At 51.6% G+C, this 17,553-nt stretch overlaps 1 protein-coding gene across 3 annotated transcripts in view; it reads right to left on the reverse strand.

Annotated features, from left to right (window-relative positions):
* Positions 1-6,352: 6,352 nt before the first annotated feature.
* Positions 6,353-17,553, reverse strand: part of SREBF2 (sterol regulatory element binding transcription factor 2) — a 38,650-nt gene continuing 27,449 nt past the window's right edge. For all 3 annotated transcript variants that reach the window (XM_005302612.5, XM_005302611.4, XM_005302610.4), the window contains exons 14-19: positions 16,380-16,489; positions 15,039-15,171; positions 13,783-13,951; positions 11,822-12,007; positions 10,439-10,550; positions 6,353-9,535 (exon numbers count right to left, since the gene is read on the reverse strand). In XM_005302612.5, the coding sequence (XP_005302669.2) occupies positions 9,315-9,535; positions 10,439-10,550; positions 11,822-12,007; positions 13,783-13,951; positions 15,039-15,171; positions 16,380-16,489 (931 nt within the window). In that variant the 3' untranslated portion in view covers positions 6,353-9,314. The remainder of the gene's footprint in view (positions 9,536-10,438; positions 10,551-11,821; positions 12,008-13,782; positions 13,952-15,038; positions 15,172-16,379; positions 16,490-17,553) is intronic.

The raw sequence follows: 17,553 nt of genomic DNA on the forward strand, positions 1-17,553 counted from the left end.
CAATGGCGCTTTCCATCCCACAGCGCCTGACCCACCGTGCAGAGTAGGCTGGTGTCCCGAGATGCAACCACCTCTGGGGGAGCAGGCTGCCGCCCTGCCCCGTGCGGTGCTGCTGCACAGCAGGTTGGAGCAGGAAGTGAGGTCTCCAAGAGAGCTAGCTGAGGGGCTCTAGGCAGACAATGGAATTACCAGAGCAGGAGGCTGATGGCCAGTTCTGCAGGGCTAACACACCAGCCTGGTGAAAGTGCCATAAAATCTTTACTGGCAAGCCAGGGTCAGAGGCTGGGTCCCAGCTCGTCTGACACACAGCACCGCTGGGAGCAGTGCCCCTGAATGAGCAAGCTCCTGCCTCAGTGCGCCTGAGCATGAATTGCCACCACCTCTTAGGAAGTACTTGGTTTGCAGCACAGCTCTCCCAACCAAGATCTAACCAGGCACCACCCTGCTTAACTTGAGAGTCCACAATCAGAGCACAGAGGGTAGGGCCTGGGCAGTCACCAGAGTTAGAATAAACAGCTACACACAAATCTGGTGACCGGGGCTCTCCTACCATAATGATGAGCGCAACATAAAACTCAACTTGCACAGCTGAAGCATTATTCTGCACCCAACAACAGAAGCCCCAGCAGGGCCGGCTCCAGGCACCAGCCCTCCAAGCATGTGCTTGGGGCAGCACCTGGAGGGGGGCGGCGCTCACCCGGGGAGAGCAGGGCCCCGGCCAGGCTCGCCGCCCTCCCCCCGGCGCTCCGGCTGGCCAGGAAGGAAGAGCGGGGCCGCCCTCCCCCGGCGCTCCGGCTGGTCGGGGAGAGCGGGGCCCCAGCTGAGCTCGCCACCGGGGAGAGCAGAGCCGCAGCGGGCTCGCCGCCATCCCTCGGCGCTCCGGCCGGCGAGAGCGGGGCTGCGGCTGGGCTCGCCGCCCTCCCCCCAGCGCTCTGGCCGGCCGGAAAGAGCGGGGCCGCCCTCCCCCGGCGCTCTGGCCGGCTGGGGAGAGCGGGGCCACAGCCGGGCTCTCCGCCCTCCTCCCAGCACTCCGGTCAGCAGCAAAAAGCAGGAGGCTTTTTTGGCTGGGATGGCAAAAAAGCCAGAGCCGGCCCTGAGCCCCAGCTACATCAGCCTCCTTGGAGACACCTCCACTCCTCCCAAGCCTTTGCTAGTGTCCTGATCATTACTGCTCTGAAAGCCCAAGGGAGACCTGACTTCATGCTGGTGCAGCTCCAACCCCAGCTGTGTAGATCATCACTGATCCATTGCAAACAAGTTGGTCACTGCTGCAGGGCGTTCAGACATGCCTGTTACAATGTACAGCGCTGTAGTAATCAGAAACCCTGAGATGGGCATGGGCAAAAGCCCAGATTCGCTCAACCCATCAGCACACCGGTACCCAGGCACAACGGCATTCTTATGTCCCTCAAAACCATCCCCAGAGAAACATCAGATGTAGCACAAGCTCTTCCTTTCATGGTAGTGGCATTGGAAGTCTTTAGTAGACCTGAGTAGGAAACTTTTCCCATTCCATCAAAAACTGGGATTGGGGGGGGGGGGGGGGGAAACTTTCCCACACTGATCCCAGACCAAACAAAAAAAAAAAAAAAGCAAGAGCTCAAAAATTTTCTTGAACCAAAAAAAAAAAAAAAAATTGGTTTGGGTCAAAGTGTTTCAGTTTGATTTAATCACTTTTGTTTAGTGGTACTATTAGTATAAATAGATACACAAAAAGTAGTTTTTAAACTAGAAAACTGGAGCTTTTCATTTCAAAAGATGTCAAAACTAAACAGACAGTTGCAAAAAAAAAAAAAAAAATTCAAAAATGTTTTCAAGTTGAGAAATTCATCAAAACCAGCCCGTTCCAAGAAAGTCACGATTTCAACAAATCAGCACTAACAAAACAAACAAACAAAAAGTTGGTGAAAAATTCCCAGCTAGCTGCAGTCCTTCCTTTGCAGTGTTCACATGCTATTTCTTTGCTAGAGTTCTACTGCCCTCTGGTGGCCACAGGCATAGCAAATGTAATTAACTTTGATACTCTCCCCCCCCACACCCCTCTCCCTTGCTGCGTTTGTCTTATAACACGAGCGAGGCTCTTTCAGAGTGGCCCCTTTACCAGTACTTTGTGTTAGGGATGGTCTCTGCTGAACTAAATGCCTGCTGGATTATGTACTACAGCAGAGAGAAGTACTCTGTGTTGACCGATATATGCTGGGCTTATATATGTATTATTCACACCACATATTAATATGACATTTTTCACCTGAAGTGGCCTGTGGCTTCTTATAACCCTTTTCACTTATGCCAAGTATCCCATAACACCTTGCATTAGCTGACGTAAGTGTTGGCTTAAGTAGATAGGAAGACTGTCAGGATCAGGACATACGAGTGTTTTACCATAGCAACAGATAGGGGGTTATTCTCATAGGCCAGTACTGGAACCTCCCAAAGGACAAGTGGTAAGTGTTCTATCCTGGTTCAAACCTGGGAGGTACTTTTACACCCCACCCCCCCTTGGTATGGGGAATGTATGTGTTCAGAACAAAAATATAAGCAGTACAGCCTAGTACCAGAAAGACAACATAGAAAGCGGATTGGTTAAATCTCATTTCAGCTAATGCACACCATAGCTTTTATGGTAAACAGATTGGTTATAAAAAGAATAGCTTTTAGCGCTGTAACTTTGGGAGCCTATCTTCTCTTTAAGGTTAATTTAACTACACTGCCCAAGACAGCTTCCTGGAAACTATTATATTGAGCCTTCCTCATCGGTGGTAGGTATAATAGGCCAGGGGAGGAAGTTGTGGAGTTTTGGGGGGGAAATTTTTGCTTTATGCCCCATGCAGGCTTCAGGGTGGCTGAGGAGGCGGTATGTGCTATTTCGCTTCCTGGGTTCATCAGTAGTCTCTCTGGACTCCAGGGACATTGTTGATGGACCCAGGAAGCTGAGTAGCAAATACCACCTGGTCAGCAGCCCCGGAACTGTATGGGGCATATCAAAAGCGGGAGGCAACTGCATGTGAGGAGGGACAGGGCTTTTCCTAGGGCTGTTGTTGCCCTGGGAAAGGAGAAGAGAGCAAGGGGTGTTGTTGCCCAGTGGGGCGTTTTGTGTTGTGTAAGCTGGCCATAGCTGGTCTGTAAGAGTTCTGTGGAGGGAAAGGTTCTGCCCTGTTCCTTGTTAGTATAATGGTGAATATCCCTGCCTGGCACATGGGAGATAGGGATTTGATTCTCTGATGGGGAGGATGTTGCCTTTCGAATGAGGATGTCTGCCAGCACACTCCTCACTTCCTCTGGTACTCTGTGCCATGGCTGCAGCAACCTCGGTTCAAATCCGAGGCACAGCATTGCTTTCGGGTGGGGGATCTGCTGACAAGCACCGAGTGGCTCAGCCTGATTGTGTCCATTTGCAAAGCGAGCCAGCAGCTGGTGCCTAGTTGCCGCTTGGTAAAGGAAAGTCAATGAGGTAAATCCATCAGGAAAAGAGTAGCAGGGAAGAGTAACAGGAATTCTTCCTGGGCGCCAATATCCGGAGGCAGTGTATTCCATCCTGGAAAGGGCTGAGTTTGGAATGTCTGGCCACTGCGCGTTGAAAGGAAGGATCTACAGGCCTGAGAAGCTGCAGCCCTGAAGAGGTGCTCTGAAAGCCAAAGGGGCCTTGGGTGAGTTTGTGAAGGCGTGACTTTGAGGAGCATGTGGAAGAGGGGGGATAGAAAGAAAGGATTGAGAGGAAGAAGGTGCTGAGCAGCCCGTCAGTGAGGGAAAGGTCCCAGGCAGGTATGGTGGGGGGAGCTGTGTAGCCCCCACAGGCAGCCTACTGAGACTTTTCCCTGCAGCGGCTTGGGAGCGGGGAGGGGAGGTGCGGCAGAGGGACTCCTCCGATCTGGCCAAGGGGGGCGCTTGGAATTCCTCCAGGCAGGGGTGACTCACAGCCCCAGCCGCAGGAGAGGGGCAGAGGTGTTGGGGCCTGGTCCTGCCCTGCAGCTGAGAGATTTCAGAGAGGAAGTCCTGAGTTACAAACCAAGGACTAGGCTGGAGATCATTTCACCAGGGAAAAGAGCCTAGAGAGCGCAAATGCTAATTGTTACTGTGTCTGGCTGCAGTTCAGAAACCTGCAAGAAATGCAGAGGTCTCTGTCAGCTTTAGTGTGGAGCTTTTCCCACCACCCACACAGCACCAGTGCAACGGACATCAGCACCCAAGAGTAAACTGTCGGCGCTACAGCAGGTTTCTGAAGGAGAGAGGCACATTGGCAGGTTGCACCTGACGTATGTACAAGTAGAATCAGACGCCAACTGCTGTGAAGCTGCAGAGCTGGCAAACGACTCTAGGTAAAAATCCAACCCAAGATTTCACCCAAAACTGAGACTAGCTCCTTCTTTGATGTTGGGGGGGGGGGGAGGGGGAGTTAGCTACTGTCCTAAGGGCCCTCGCTCCCCAACCACCTGCTACCTCATTTTCCATTTACACAGGTCCCAAGAGTCCCCAGCACTTGATGAAATAAGGTTCACGAGGGAAAGGAAATGCTGTAGTATCTGCATGGGTACAGACCCCAATAAGAGCATAAACGTACTGTGAGGGTTATACCACTACCTACTCAGGAAAAGAACAGCAGATGCACCCTGTTAAGATTGATTGACAAGGGAACTAAGTCAAATATAACATAATGGGCAACTCCAGTCAGCTGCTCATATCTAGTTAAATCTCCCAGCCATACAAGGGCTAGAGAAGCAATTTCCCAACAGTTTTTGGAACAGCTAGTTCTAAAGCACCCAAGAGCAGAGGTTACTCTTGAGTTGGTTCTAACACAGGAGTTGGTTTACAATAGCAAACCCACTAAGGAATAGTGATCACAAAGGCCCACATCCCCAAAGGCATTTAGGCTCCTAACTTTCATTGAAAGTTAGGAAAATAAATACCTATGTGAATCTGAGACTATTTAATTAAGTGCAACACTCTTAGGGAAAGAATTAGACATAGCACAGACAGCTTTAGAAGTTTTTCATTTTTTTGTTTAAATGAGGAAGCTAGTCAAAGACACAAAAAGGAAATTAAGACACCTGGGGTCTGCATGGAGGCTAGGTCAGCAACTCTAACAGAGTCACAGAAGTTAGGCATACCCCTAACCAAACAAGGAAGTAGGAAGGCAAGGAGAATAAAACCAGTATGGCTAAATGGAAACTTCAAGAGGTTATTTGAGTCAAACAAGCATCTTTCAGAGAATGGAAATCCAGCCCTAGTGAAGCCAATAACCAAACAAACAATGGCAGGTCAAATGGAAATCTGGTGGGTTACAAGAGAATTTTGAAGAATAACCGACATTAAAATGAGAAAAAAGTGTGTGTGTGACATGTGTCTCTGAAGCAGGAAGCCTGGGGATCAATCTGCTTGACTCCCAAAACATAAAGGGAGAAATGGAGAGCAAAGCATTTCTTTGCATCAGTCCTCATCACTTAGAGGAGGTTGGGGGAGATGTCTATCCAAAACTGCTCTTCATGTGGCTAAGATGAAGCACAAGATATCCAAGGAGAAGAAGCCAGAACAATGGCTAGATTCAAGACCACCAATTCATGAGCTCCAGAGGATACACACTGTATTTAAAGGTATTTAAGACTGAAGTAGTTGAGCTGCAAACAAAAACATCCACTTGTTAAGATCAGGACAACAGGTTGAAAGCTATAATTACAAATAAAATGAAGACGTAGATGAAGACAAGCCAGCAGGGCTTTCAAAAAGGAAAGTACAGCCCTCGTCAACTAGGATTCTTTGAGCATGTGAACAAGACAGTGGATAAAGGAGAAGGCATTCTAATTTGGATTTTTAAAAGCTTTTGTCAGAAGCCTTTCACAAGGGGCTATAAAAGAAACTAAGGGATCAAATAAAGAGCAGGAGTAACAGGAGTTATGCAAAAGTTTCCCCTATGAGCATGTTATTTCATAATTGTCCATTACAAGGTTTTACACCTACCCCTGAAGCATTTGGTGATGACCACTGGCAGAGACAGGATCCTGGACTAGACGGACCACTAGTGCAATCTGGTGCGCTGTACTGGCAGGTTCCACAAGAAGCAGGAACCCCAAACTACCAGGAAATGCTGCTCTTGCTTACATTCCTGGTGTGGTGAGCAGTAGGAAGTCCTTCGAGGCAAGATTTCCAGCCTAGTTTAGCAGACAAGATGTCTAGATAAGCACTGGGGCTTGTAGATACTTCTATGAAGCGACTCCCCTTTAAGAACTTTGGTGGTTTGGCCATTTCTAGTCCAACCCCTTTCATTGCTGAGTTTAAAAGCTACTCAGTTTTACCACTGCCAAAAGGCAGCATGGATGGAGGGGTGGGGGGGCACTAATAAATACACCATACACAGGGCCAGGTGGTACCATCGGTCTTTATTAGGCAACAGTTGCTCTCTAGCACTGGGACAGGGTACATAACTGGGCACCTCTCAAAGAGCAGAAATGGTTCCTTAGAGCCATCACCAGCTATAACTTTTACAGTGAAGTGTCCCTACTCCTAATATCAGTTGGATAAATAGACAGTTTTTTCACATCATCCATAAACACACCCCCCCCAAAAAAACAATATTACAGTGTATACATGGAAAAAGATGGGGGGATAGACAGACAGCGGGTCCATAAATAACAGCACACAAACAGGCACAGAGAGGAACCTCACACCTGAAGAAGTGCCACAGGTGTAAAGAACAAACATCATGCATGGACCATTTGCACAAGGGCAGCCTGCACTGTCCTTAAGCTATCAGTACTGCCCTCAACGTCTTCTAGGTGTCCATCCCACTCCCCTCCCTCCCCCCTCCCCCCCCCGCTAACACTCCAGTACAGTGTTCTGTTCACCTTTAAATGAAGTGACCAGGGGAGGAGATGGTTCACCACTTCCCATGAGTGCCTGGACAAACAGGGATGGGTGCAGAACTCCTCCCCTCCCTAGTAAAGTACTGTAGCCATGGCAGACCAACCAGTGGAGGTCTGAAATGACATGGAGGATGCCATGGGCAGATACATTCCTGAACAGATTAAAAAGTCTAGGGCTTTAGAGCAAGAAGCTTTTATGGGAGTAGTTTGTTTGGAAACCAGGGTCTTAGTTTCATCCTGCCTTGGAGGGTGGGTGGGCATTAGCCTCTCCACAAACAAGCTGTATCTCTGTCCCATCTGACGAGCCAAGAAGCTGTGGTGCTGAGCCATAAAAAACAGCATCTGTTCTTGTGCCAAACTCCCAAGGTACTCGTATCACCACGTTATTGTACTCATGTGGGTTTAACGCAGAAGCAGCCAACACGATCAACACATAGGACATCTCATGTACATTGATCTACCGAGATATCAGGAGCCAGAAACCAGAGGCAAGAAAGCCACTCCCGAGTGTCCCACTTATCATGGGCTGCTGACGCCAATGCGAAGCAGGAGTTCTAAGTAGAGCCTTTGAATGCATCCACCCACACGCTGGGAAGACACAAAGGACATTTTCTTTTGAGGAAATAATTACAATTATGACTCTTCCATTAAATGCCCCCCAAAAGGGGTGGGAGAGATGCGGGGGCAAGGGGAAGGCATTTCACTGCAGAATGCCCTGCGGTTCAATAACGGTGAGCATGGAACCACTGTCAAAGTGTGGTTTGATGGCAGGAGGAATTACGTCAGTAAGGTTTACATCTTAGCAAAGCTGTGGTGGACAACATTCCCAGGGTGTTTAGTTCTGTGGCATTTTAAAACCTTCGCCAGGAGCTCGCTGCAAAACAGAGGCAGAAGGTCCCACGTGTATCGTAACAGCCTTTTCTTTGCAATAACTGAAGCTCCAACGGCGGTTGCTGCAGAAAACCGAATAAATCTAGAAAGGTTTAACAAAAATTTTGAGTTCTGCTTCTGCAATGAGACACCGTGCTGGGTAACGAAGGGCTGCAGGCACCTGCTTGGATAGGATTGTATCCAGTACCACTGTAGTTCTAGCTACACACAGCACACGCACGCGGAGAGCAGCAGCAATGCGTTCCTGCCAAGCGCTAGCTTCCGTATTGCTGGTGTGACCAGGAATGATTTCACACAGTCTTTGGACAGAGGCAATGTGAACGGTGGAGCAAAAAGGAAAACTGGGTCACTCCCACACCCTACCCTCTTTCAAAGTCACATGACTTGGCATTAGTACACAGAGGATCCAGCCAGCTCCAGGATCCTCCAAACCGTGGCAGACATCAGGTTTATGTAAGCTCCCTCCCACGGAGGCACATCCTGACATGCAGATCAGACTGACGGGTGTGCAGGTGAGGACAGACAAAGGGGCCTGGAGCTGGGGGGAACCACCAGGTCTAGGATTTTGAGTAATGAAAATCTTCTCTTTTTTAAAACCCGTTTTAATCTGTGCCAATGAAGAGGGCCCAGCAGGGACAGTTCTCTCCCTTCGCCTCAGCCCAGGTCTCTGCACATCCTAGGTCTCTCACCCACGTGAGCAGCCCAGAAAAAAGTGCCCTTGTGCCCTCATTATGGATGCTGCTAATTTACACTAGAACTCTGCCCTCCCCCAGCCCCAACAGAGGCAGGAGGTAGCTCTGTGACCAGAGGGGGGAGAAGCACATGGGGCAGGGGGTGCTGAGAAGAAAAATCTACTGAAACTGTTCCCGACATCTTGTAAAGACACAAACATCCCTATAAAAAAACTGTATAAAAACCACAGGGAGATTTCCTGGGTGGGGTGGGCTGGCCCCAAGCACCACCCCTCCCCCAGAGCTCCCCACACACGCAAAGTCTATAGAAAAAGGCTCCCATAAAAACAGCGTCATTAGCCCCGCCTTGAGAACGCGCTAGTGCTCTCCCCTCCCCATCCCAGCCAGCCCGGAGCAGGCGGGCAGCCAGCCTGCAGGTAGAGAGTTGCCTGAGATGCTGGTTTTGCCTGGGAGGGGGTTCCAGGTGGCTCCCCTGAGGGGTCTGGGAGAGGGGAGGGGAGAGCAGCCCCCGGAACACAGACCCACCCAGCACCAGGAAATGGCACTTTTCTATCCTCAGGGCTTGCTGACCCCTCCTCCTGAGCCGGCATCGCCTCTAACCCCAGCAAGGGGCAAGGGAGTGGGGGAGCTGCTAGCAGCCGCTGGCCTGGTTATACAGACTAGAACAGCACTAGCCAGATTCCAGTCCTGCCACCAGGCCTGAACGCAGCCAATCACTAGGAAAGCTAACCCTGGGCTAGTCCAGAGCCCTCCCCGGCCCAAGTGATTCCACTTGCATGGCCCTAATCTAGAACGGTCTGCTCTAAAGAGGGACTATAATGGGGGAGAGTCCAGTCTGATGGCTGACAAGGCTGGCTTTGGCCGCACGGCCCCTGGGCTAGGAGGCGGCAATAGCGGTGCCTCCGCTCAGTTTGACGATCATTTGCTGGCAGTCGTTGCAGGAGCGCTTGTCCCCCACTTTCTCCAGCGTGCGGGCTGCTTCTGCCAGCAGGACTGCGCGCTGGCCCGGGGACGAGAGGAAGGAGAGGGGGAGGTGGCGGCAGGCCAGGAGAATCGCCGTGGCTCGCTCTCTCTGTCCTGGCAGAGTGTCCAGCTCACCTGTGCAGGAGAAGAAAAACCATTGCAACCAAGCCTGGCATAACTCTAGCCCAACCCCGGCACTGGGGATCCTGTCGGTCACCATAAAACGCAGCCTTCTCCGGGCTGGCTGACCGCTGCGGAGGTCAATACACCACGCCTGAGTAGGATGGGATGAAACCTTCAGGGAGTTAGTTTAAGGCAGCAAGGTGAGGTGGCCCAAACTGCAGTTTGGCCAGGATCGCAGCCTTAACACCCAGATCCCAGGGAAAACACAGACTGGATCTATTACCAGGGGCCAGGCCCTCAGTTCCAAATTTAACTTGTGCCAATATTCGTAATCTCGGATGCTCACTGTGACCTGAGCAAAGACATTTGCTTGCTAAGAGGAATTTTTTTTTTTTTTTAAGCTGATGGCTTTTCTTTAGGAAATCAGCACTTTAAACTTTACCCTGATCTGTGAATTCCCGGCTTCCTAAAGGTAGCTCATTAGGTTACTTCACTCCCCTTAAATTCAGCTCAATGATGGTTTTTAATAAGCATTTTAAGGCTTGCCCTGTGACCTGAAGCCCCGGGGCCTGGTTTCCGTTGCTAGAATATAGGCGTCTCCAGTGAGATGCCATCTTCTGCTGGAGTCTGTGTAGGGATCCCAGGCTCTGCTGGGATCTATTTCCCTGAACCAGAGCACCAAAGCCCCACAAACCCCAGCAGCTCAGCTACGGACTTCAGGAAGACCTAACAGATCCTGCAGCCTGCCTCCAACCCCTGCATCGTTCAGCAAGGTCACTGCCAACACGCACCATGCCGGGCAGCTCAGTGCCAGACACTAAGCCTTGCCAAATAACCCCCTGCTTGCCAAAGAGCCCACGGCACAAAGAATGCTACAGACCCCTCTCCCAGCAGGGAGCTTGTTCCCACACCGACCTTGTTTGCCGCTCTGGGGGGTGCGTCGCCTCAAGCTGTGCTCCAGCAGCTGGTGAGTGCGGGTGGGGCTGGCACCTGCCATCAAGCGCACAGTAGCCTCGTGCAGGAACACCTGGGGGGGAAGAGAGCAGAAGGCAACGATGGGCAGCCTCACGCTGGGAAGATCCTACGTCCATACTGCATATCCCATGCTGCCGCCACGTGGGACAGAGCTCCCAGCTCACAAGCAGGGACATGGTTTCCCCTCGCGCCAGGCCTCTGGCACTCCCTGAGTGGTCCCAAAATGGGGGCAAGAAAGGAGTGAGAAGCAAAGCTGTTACATTGCCAGGGTACAGGAGGGCGAGGAAGGGGCTGGGTGGAAGAGGCTGGCAGGAGCAGATCAACACAGGAACCAGGGCAGAAAATGGAAGAGGTGTGGCCTTATCTCAGAGAACAGGTCTGATGTCCTGGGAACAGAGCTGGCCATGAGAACCGGGACAGTGGGGTTAGCTGTTTAACACACACTGTTTACACACATTTAGAACTAGACAGGATAAAGCTCTGCAGGTTAGAACATAAGGAGTAACCCTGCACTGACTAGGGACATGGAGTGGGAAGAGAGGGAGGACCCCAGATGAGACACGAGAGGTTGCACCGTACTTCTCAGCCACTGTTTAGCACATGGGTAAACAGAGTCCCTCATTGCACAGACTCTTCCCCCACCCGGCTCTCCAGTGGCCCAGCCTGAGCAGGGAGATCACAGGAATTACAAATGGAAAACCCCAGGCCTTCACCTCCGTCCCTTCCATATGGCGCACACATCCCCTCAGGACACTACAGGACTCTGTTCACAAGATGCTCCCTGGTGCTTTGTCCAATCAGTGAAAAGCATCCAAATGACAGAACCCAAGTCCTCCATTTATCCACAGAGCAGGAGCAGCATGGGCAGACAGGGCATGGTTCCCTGTCCTACCCTCTGCCAATGGCCTCAATCCTAACTTGCAGTCACCTCTAGGGACAGGAGGGTTAGTCTCTCATTGGCAATCTCAGCAGTGTATACCACAAAGGAGGCCAATTAACTAATATAGACACCTGCCCATTGGGAACAGGACAGATACTGCCAGCTCCCCACCCAGCTGTCGGAGGGGAGTGGCTCTCGCTCACTAAGTGCCTGGGGAAAGACTGAATGCTGTTGGAGATGTGAGAACTCCATGCGCTATCTCCAGCCCCTGTGCCATTCTGTCCTCTTCTGCACTTCAGATTTACAAACTCAAGTGACGAAGCTTCTTTGGGGCGACTATTTGGAAGTGTGGTGCTGTGCAGAGCAGGCTGAAAATGAACACTGCTTGCTCTGTGGGACCGAGGGAAAGGCAGATGGGAATGAGAAAAGAGGCAGAACTTTACCTTGCGATAAGCGGGCCTGAAGCCATGGGCCAGTTTGCGCAAGCTGCCGAGGTCTCGCTGGAAACCCGTCAGCTCAGAGGCCGAGGCGTGGTAGGTCTCACCCAGGGCCTGGCTGGAGTTCGCCTGTTTCTGCCACAGTGTGGTGCGGAGTGAGAGCAGTAAGTCACAAGTCAGCAGCTGGATCATCTGCAAGGAGCCCCCCAAGAGAGGATGGAGAAGATAAGTGACCCAACAGCTACCCACTGCAGAGTGGCCAGGATTAACCATGGCTGGGACCAGCAGTGCCCTCTAGCTGCGAGCAGGCAGAGTGACCAGCCCACCTGAGCAGAACCACTTTGCTAAATGCCTCGAGTAATTTTGAAGGGGAATTTAGTGCTGCCGAGAGGTGCCCAAAGCAATGGCTCTGGGGACCAAGTCCTCTCCTTCGTTTCAGAACAGAAAGGACCATTTCTAGAGGGCGAGTGCTGCTGACATGGTGTTATGGCTCTGCGATGTGGTGCCGGCTCAGCAGATCAGCCACCAAAAATCCAAAACAACCTTCAGTCACTACCAAGCTGAGCTGGATTCAAACCACCAGCCGAGGCAAAAGGCTCCACATTTGACCAGTCACCTGGAGCCATCCTGCCCCAGAGAGTTAGTTACTCCCGAGCCCGGCTGCCGTAACCTGAGACCCTTAAAGCTAGAGGCTGCAGGACAGCATGCCTAAAGCAAGCAAGCACTTGATGCGCCCTCCTTCAGCACACCACAACCTGCTCTGTATTGTCACACTGAATCACAGAAAGGAAATTTTGACGATCACATTTGGCTTGATCCATTAACCACATCAGTACCCTCCACAGCTGCACAGTAACAGGCCGGCCCGCTTGCAGATGGCTATGGCAGAGCCACCAGCCCCACCTCAGAGCTCCATGGTGTCACCCAGGGCGACACCACCCTTAAACACACACTCTAGTTACTCACCAAGAGGCTATTCCAAATGGAATCAGCAGCGCCAGGCTTCCTTGGCGGTCTTCCCATCCAAGTACTGACCAGGCAGTAGCTTACTGAGATCGACCAAGATCTCTGCCAGAGGCGGAATGCTACAGGCCATAGAGAGCTCTACCACACGCAGAAAAGGGAGGCCTTGTCCCCGCCCAAGCTCCCTGAATCCCACCCGTTGCTGCTCTCAGGCAGGGGAGATGGGGTGTTATCCTAGCCATCCTTCGGAGAGTCTACCTGCGCTGCAGAAATGGAGAGTGCCTCTGTACTGCACTGCAGAAACATTGCACAAGTACTGCCAGAACATGCAATGCAACTACAATGCACTACAGCTGCCCCCCAGGAATAACAGAGGGCCAGAGCCCAGCATCCCACTTGTCCTGCAGGGAAGCACGCGCTTTGCGGTGCTCTGAAAAGTAAAGATACGAGAGATGCACCGATGCAGAGAAATGGCTTTGTACAGTCTTACTCCTGTTGAGGAGGGGAACTAACCGCTCAAATGATGTCAAGTGCCCCGAGCCAGACCAGAGTGGACATAAGCAGTCCCTACTTTACAGATTTATCAGTGGCCTCAGAGCAGACCAGAGATGGGGGCTGCTACGGGAACAAATCAATAAGGAGGTGACTAAGAGAAGGGGTGGCAACAGGCAAGATGACACGGCCAAGCACTGAGCTGCGACCATGTGCCCCCAGCATAGCACTACAACAGAGAGTCACCTCCACACCAAGCAGGAGGGGCGGGAAGGCTGGATGAGGCGCCCATCTCTCCCTCTTCTCCAGTCATAAGCATGGGATACTGGGGGGAGGGAAATCCTCTCCAGCCTGGAGCAGAGCAGAAGCGGGGGGGGAAGTGTGACACGCCTTGAACTCCTCCACAAGGGCAGACCAGAGCAACGTTCCGGCCTTAATGAAAACTACATGGTAGTTCCCTGCAGGAATCAGGAAGGAAGCACAAGCTAGCAGAGGGCACCCTGGACCCTTACATTGTTGAGGCCAGTGTTAGAGACACCACTGCTCATGTTAAGGCTGTTCCACAGGTGGCTGCTGGCCCTCTCGCAGTGACCAAAGGAGCTCTGCTGCCCATCTGCCTTCCCCGACAGGGAGGCCTGCATGGCTTTGCATACATGGAAGATCGCTTTCACCAGGGCATTCCTGAAAGACAGAGACAGGGCAACGCTTTCAAACAGTGCTGTGTCCAGGCCTTTCCAGCAGCTGCTCTAAAGCACCTTCCAGTTCTAATCAAACAAGCCTTGAGCCTTCAAGGACCTTTACTGAACCGAACTTAAGTCCTAAGGGAAATGAGTTGAGTGGTCTCAGCCTTCTCCCCACCCCAGTCGGTTCAGATCACAAAAAAAAACCATCACATAATCTGGCATAAGAGGCCTGCCAACCCAGAGAAGTTGCAGACTGGTATAGACTTGTGCGGCACAGGCAGACCCAAGGGCATGGGGGGCACCCATCACAAAGCCCGTGTCTGTACATGTGCTAGTAGCTCTAGGACCACTGAGGGCTTGTCCACACTTACAGCAGTGCAGCCAGGCTGCTGGGGCACTTAGCGAAGACACTATCTACACTGACAGGATAGCTTCTCCCATCGGCGTAGGTAATCCACCTCCCCGAGACGCGGTAGCTATGTCGACAGAAGAAGCTCTCCATAACACTGTCTACACCTGAGCAACGTAGTTATACCAACATACGTTTGTAGTGTAGACCAAGCCTGAGTTTCTATCTACAGGAGCCCACATGCAGCTGGACGAAGGGGCTTTCATCAGTGAGGGGCACTACTGCTGCTGCTGCTTTCAATGTTATTAGGAAAGGTTTACATGCTTTCCCCTCACACAGGGCGTCAGCCTAGGGAACTCAGAGAGAAAGGACCCAGACGAGGATAACCTTCCCCCACAATTTTTCGTTTAGATAGCCCGTACAGGGGGGTTACATTCCCACGGGACTTTCCCCAACCCACTGCCCAGAGATCTGCAACACAGGCACTGATCAACATGAGAATGAACACTCCTACGTGTTGGACGTTTCCACATCATGCCATTGCATCAGTAGGCACTGAAGCAATCTCCCAGCGTGACACTGCAACCACCTTCTGATGCAGCACTAATAGGGTTAGCCAACAGGACAAGTGTCAACATGTGCCTGGCCCCACAGAACATCTGCTTTCAATTGAGCCATTGATATAGTCATTTCTGGAAAGATATGGTGGTTTGACCAAGGTAAAAGGCCCACGCACTCAGACATCTCCAGGGATTTGGGCATCCGCTCCACTTCTGTGAAACGTGACCTCACGCCTGCATCGTCCCCTCTGAGCCAACTGATTGCCATGCCGATTGCCGCTGACCACCATCTGCACACCAAATCAGGGCCTATGGAAACAGTAAGACAACACTGCAGCCAGGGAAAGCACAAAAAACTGTGCCGAGATCAGATAAGTAGAAGGATAATGCCTGATATTTCTAGTGCCTTCCACCTTGAAGGATCCAGAAGAGCTTTAGAGAATGTATGGATAGAAGTTATTTCACCCAGCACTGAAATGCAGCCGTCTCTAGGGTGAAATGCTGCAACTTCTCGACAGCACATAATAATGCTACACAATAGGCTAGAAGAAGAAGTGAAGAACACTGTACTCACTCAAAACTGCAAGGGGAATTTTTGGCCTTCAGAACGTAGTCAGCCTCGCCAGACTCTCTCCCTTACTCTAATGAAGAGGGGCATGGGATCTTCAGATGACAAGCTGTCAAGATCTCAGTTTTCCTCTCTCATCCAAAGAGCAGCTACTCCAGCAGCACACAGAATGCTCGCACATTGGTTCCCGCTGACTGAGTGGAGTTTACTGAATCACCTAACTTTGCCTTGAAGGTCTCCCATCCGAGTACAGACCAGACCCAACCTTGCTAGGGTAAGGGTGTTTGCTTCTACTAGCCTGACCTATTTCCAGCTTCATAGACTATCAGGGTTGGAAGGGACCTCAGGAGGTCATCTAGTCCAACCCCCTGCTCAAAGCAGGACCAAGCCCCAGACAGATTTTTGCTCCAAATCCCTAAATGGCCCCCTCAAGGATTGAACTCACAACCCTGGGTTTAGCAGGCCAATGCTCAAACCACTGAGCTATCCCTCCAGTGACTGTATCACTAGCCAACCCTATTCCTGGGGGGCAAGAGGTCTTCCCCTTGTGAGATCAGAGAGTCCTGCCCACTGCACTTGTGTGTGTGTATGTTGCACCCCTTTGCCCTGCACCCATTTGCTCTTTGACAGCTGGAAGCTCTCAAGTGCAGGAGTGGTCCTTCCGAGGGTTTGGAAAGTGCCTATCACATCTTGGGCACTGCAGCAACATACATAGCCACCACAATCCACTCCGTCCACCTGAAGTTACCAGTGGAGTTTCTATTCCGTGGAGCTGAACTGCTGTAGGTGGTGTGCTGCTGAATAGCTCTGTCCCAGCCCAGAAGGGGCTGCACGTCAGCAGAGGCGGATTCCCCTGTAGTTAGTAAACCCCCAAGAAGACGGGTGCTTCAGAAGCTGGGCTATCATTAAGACTCCCAGAGATGGAGCAGCTTTGAACCACGACACTCACCCAGGGCTGACTTCAGCACCGAACTGCTATTGAAAGGTGGAGTCCCGCTTCCCATCGAGTCCACAAAGGAGTTGACTAATTTCAGGTACTCCAAAGCACTAGAGAATTCACTGCAAGCACAGGCAAGACGACATTCACTAGGCAGCAAGGCATGAGATGCCACATTTGCAGCGTGTGACAATATAATCTGGATGAGTCGCATTCATAAGCTCCACTGACCCATTAGGTTAGTGAGTTAGGGGGCAGGTACAGGAGTTCAAGGTCGGAGTAGTGCTGCTTTACTACGAGCAACCTTCCCCCAGCCTGGAAGAATACGACTGGGTCAAGACGAAGCCGGCTGGGTACGTCTACACTGCAGCTGGGCGTGTGCCTCCGCGCACGGGTAAACAGACTCATGCTAGCTCGGGCAGTGTGGACATCACAGCTCTGGCGGAGACTGAGACGGACACTAGCCACCTGAGCTCAGACCCAGGGCTCGGGCAGGCTTGGATTTAGGTGGCTAACCTGAGCGTTCACCGGAGCCGCATCCACCACACTTCTCTTTTTAGTGCACTAGCTCGAGTGAAGCTAGCTTGTGTCTGTCTACCCACGCTGAGACGCGCCCTCCCAGCTGCAGTGTAGACAGACCCATCCAGGTTGTGCTGGGCAGAGGAAGAGAGGCCAGGTTTAAGATTCACCCAGAGCAGTGAATTAACCTCTGGTGTAATTGCAGAGATGTTTGCACTCAGGGTCTGTCTGGACTTCAAGCTGGCGGGGGTGCTGGGTGGGGTGGGTGGGGGTGGGGGGGAGAATGGTGTTAAATGTCCAGCTCGAGGAGACATACCCATGCCAGCTCTGATCGAGCAAGCACACGGCATACAAGGGGTTTCCTACCCTGAGTACGATCCTGACTGAGACCCAGGTGGCTAGCCCTCCCACCACTGCAGCTCCCATTCTGTTTTTAGCATGCTAGCTCAATCAGAGCTGGTTCAGGTAGGTCTCCTCAAACTGGGAATTACTCCTTACGGCTTCAATGTAGTCAGATCCTCAGTCTCCAGGGGGCAGTGTTAGCTAGTGCTTCACTGTCAGTGTCATCAGGGCCAGGAGTACACTCAATATTAGCCCCAAGGTCTCAACAAACATGCTCTACCTGCTCTGTAAGTCAGTTGATAGGTGGGAAAACACAAACCCTAAA

The sequence above is a fragment of the Chrysemys picta genome, chromosome 1, assembly GCF_011386835.1.
Source record: "Chrysemys picta bellii isolate R12L10 chromosome 1, ASM1138683v2, whole genome shotgun sequence".
In the NCBI taxonomy this organism is placed as follows: Eukaryota; Metazoa; Chordata; order Testudines; family Emydidae; genus Chrysemys; species Chrysemys picta.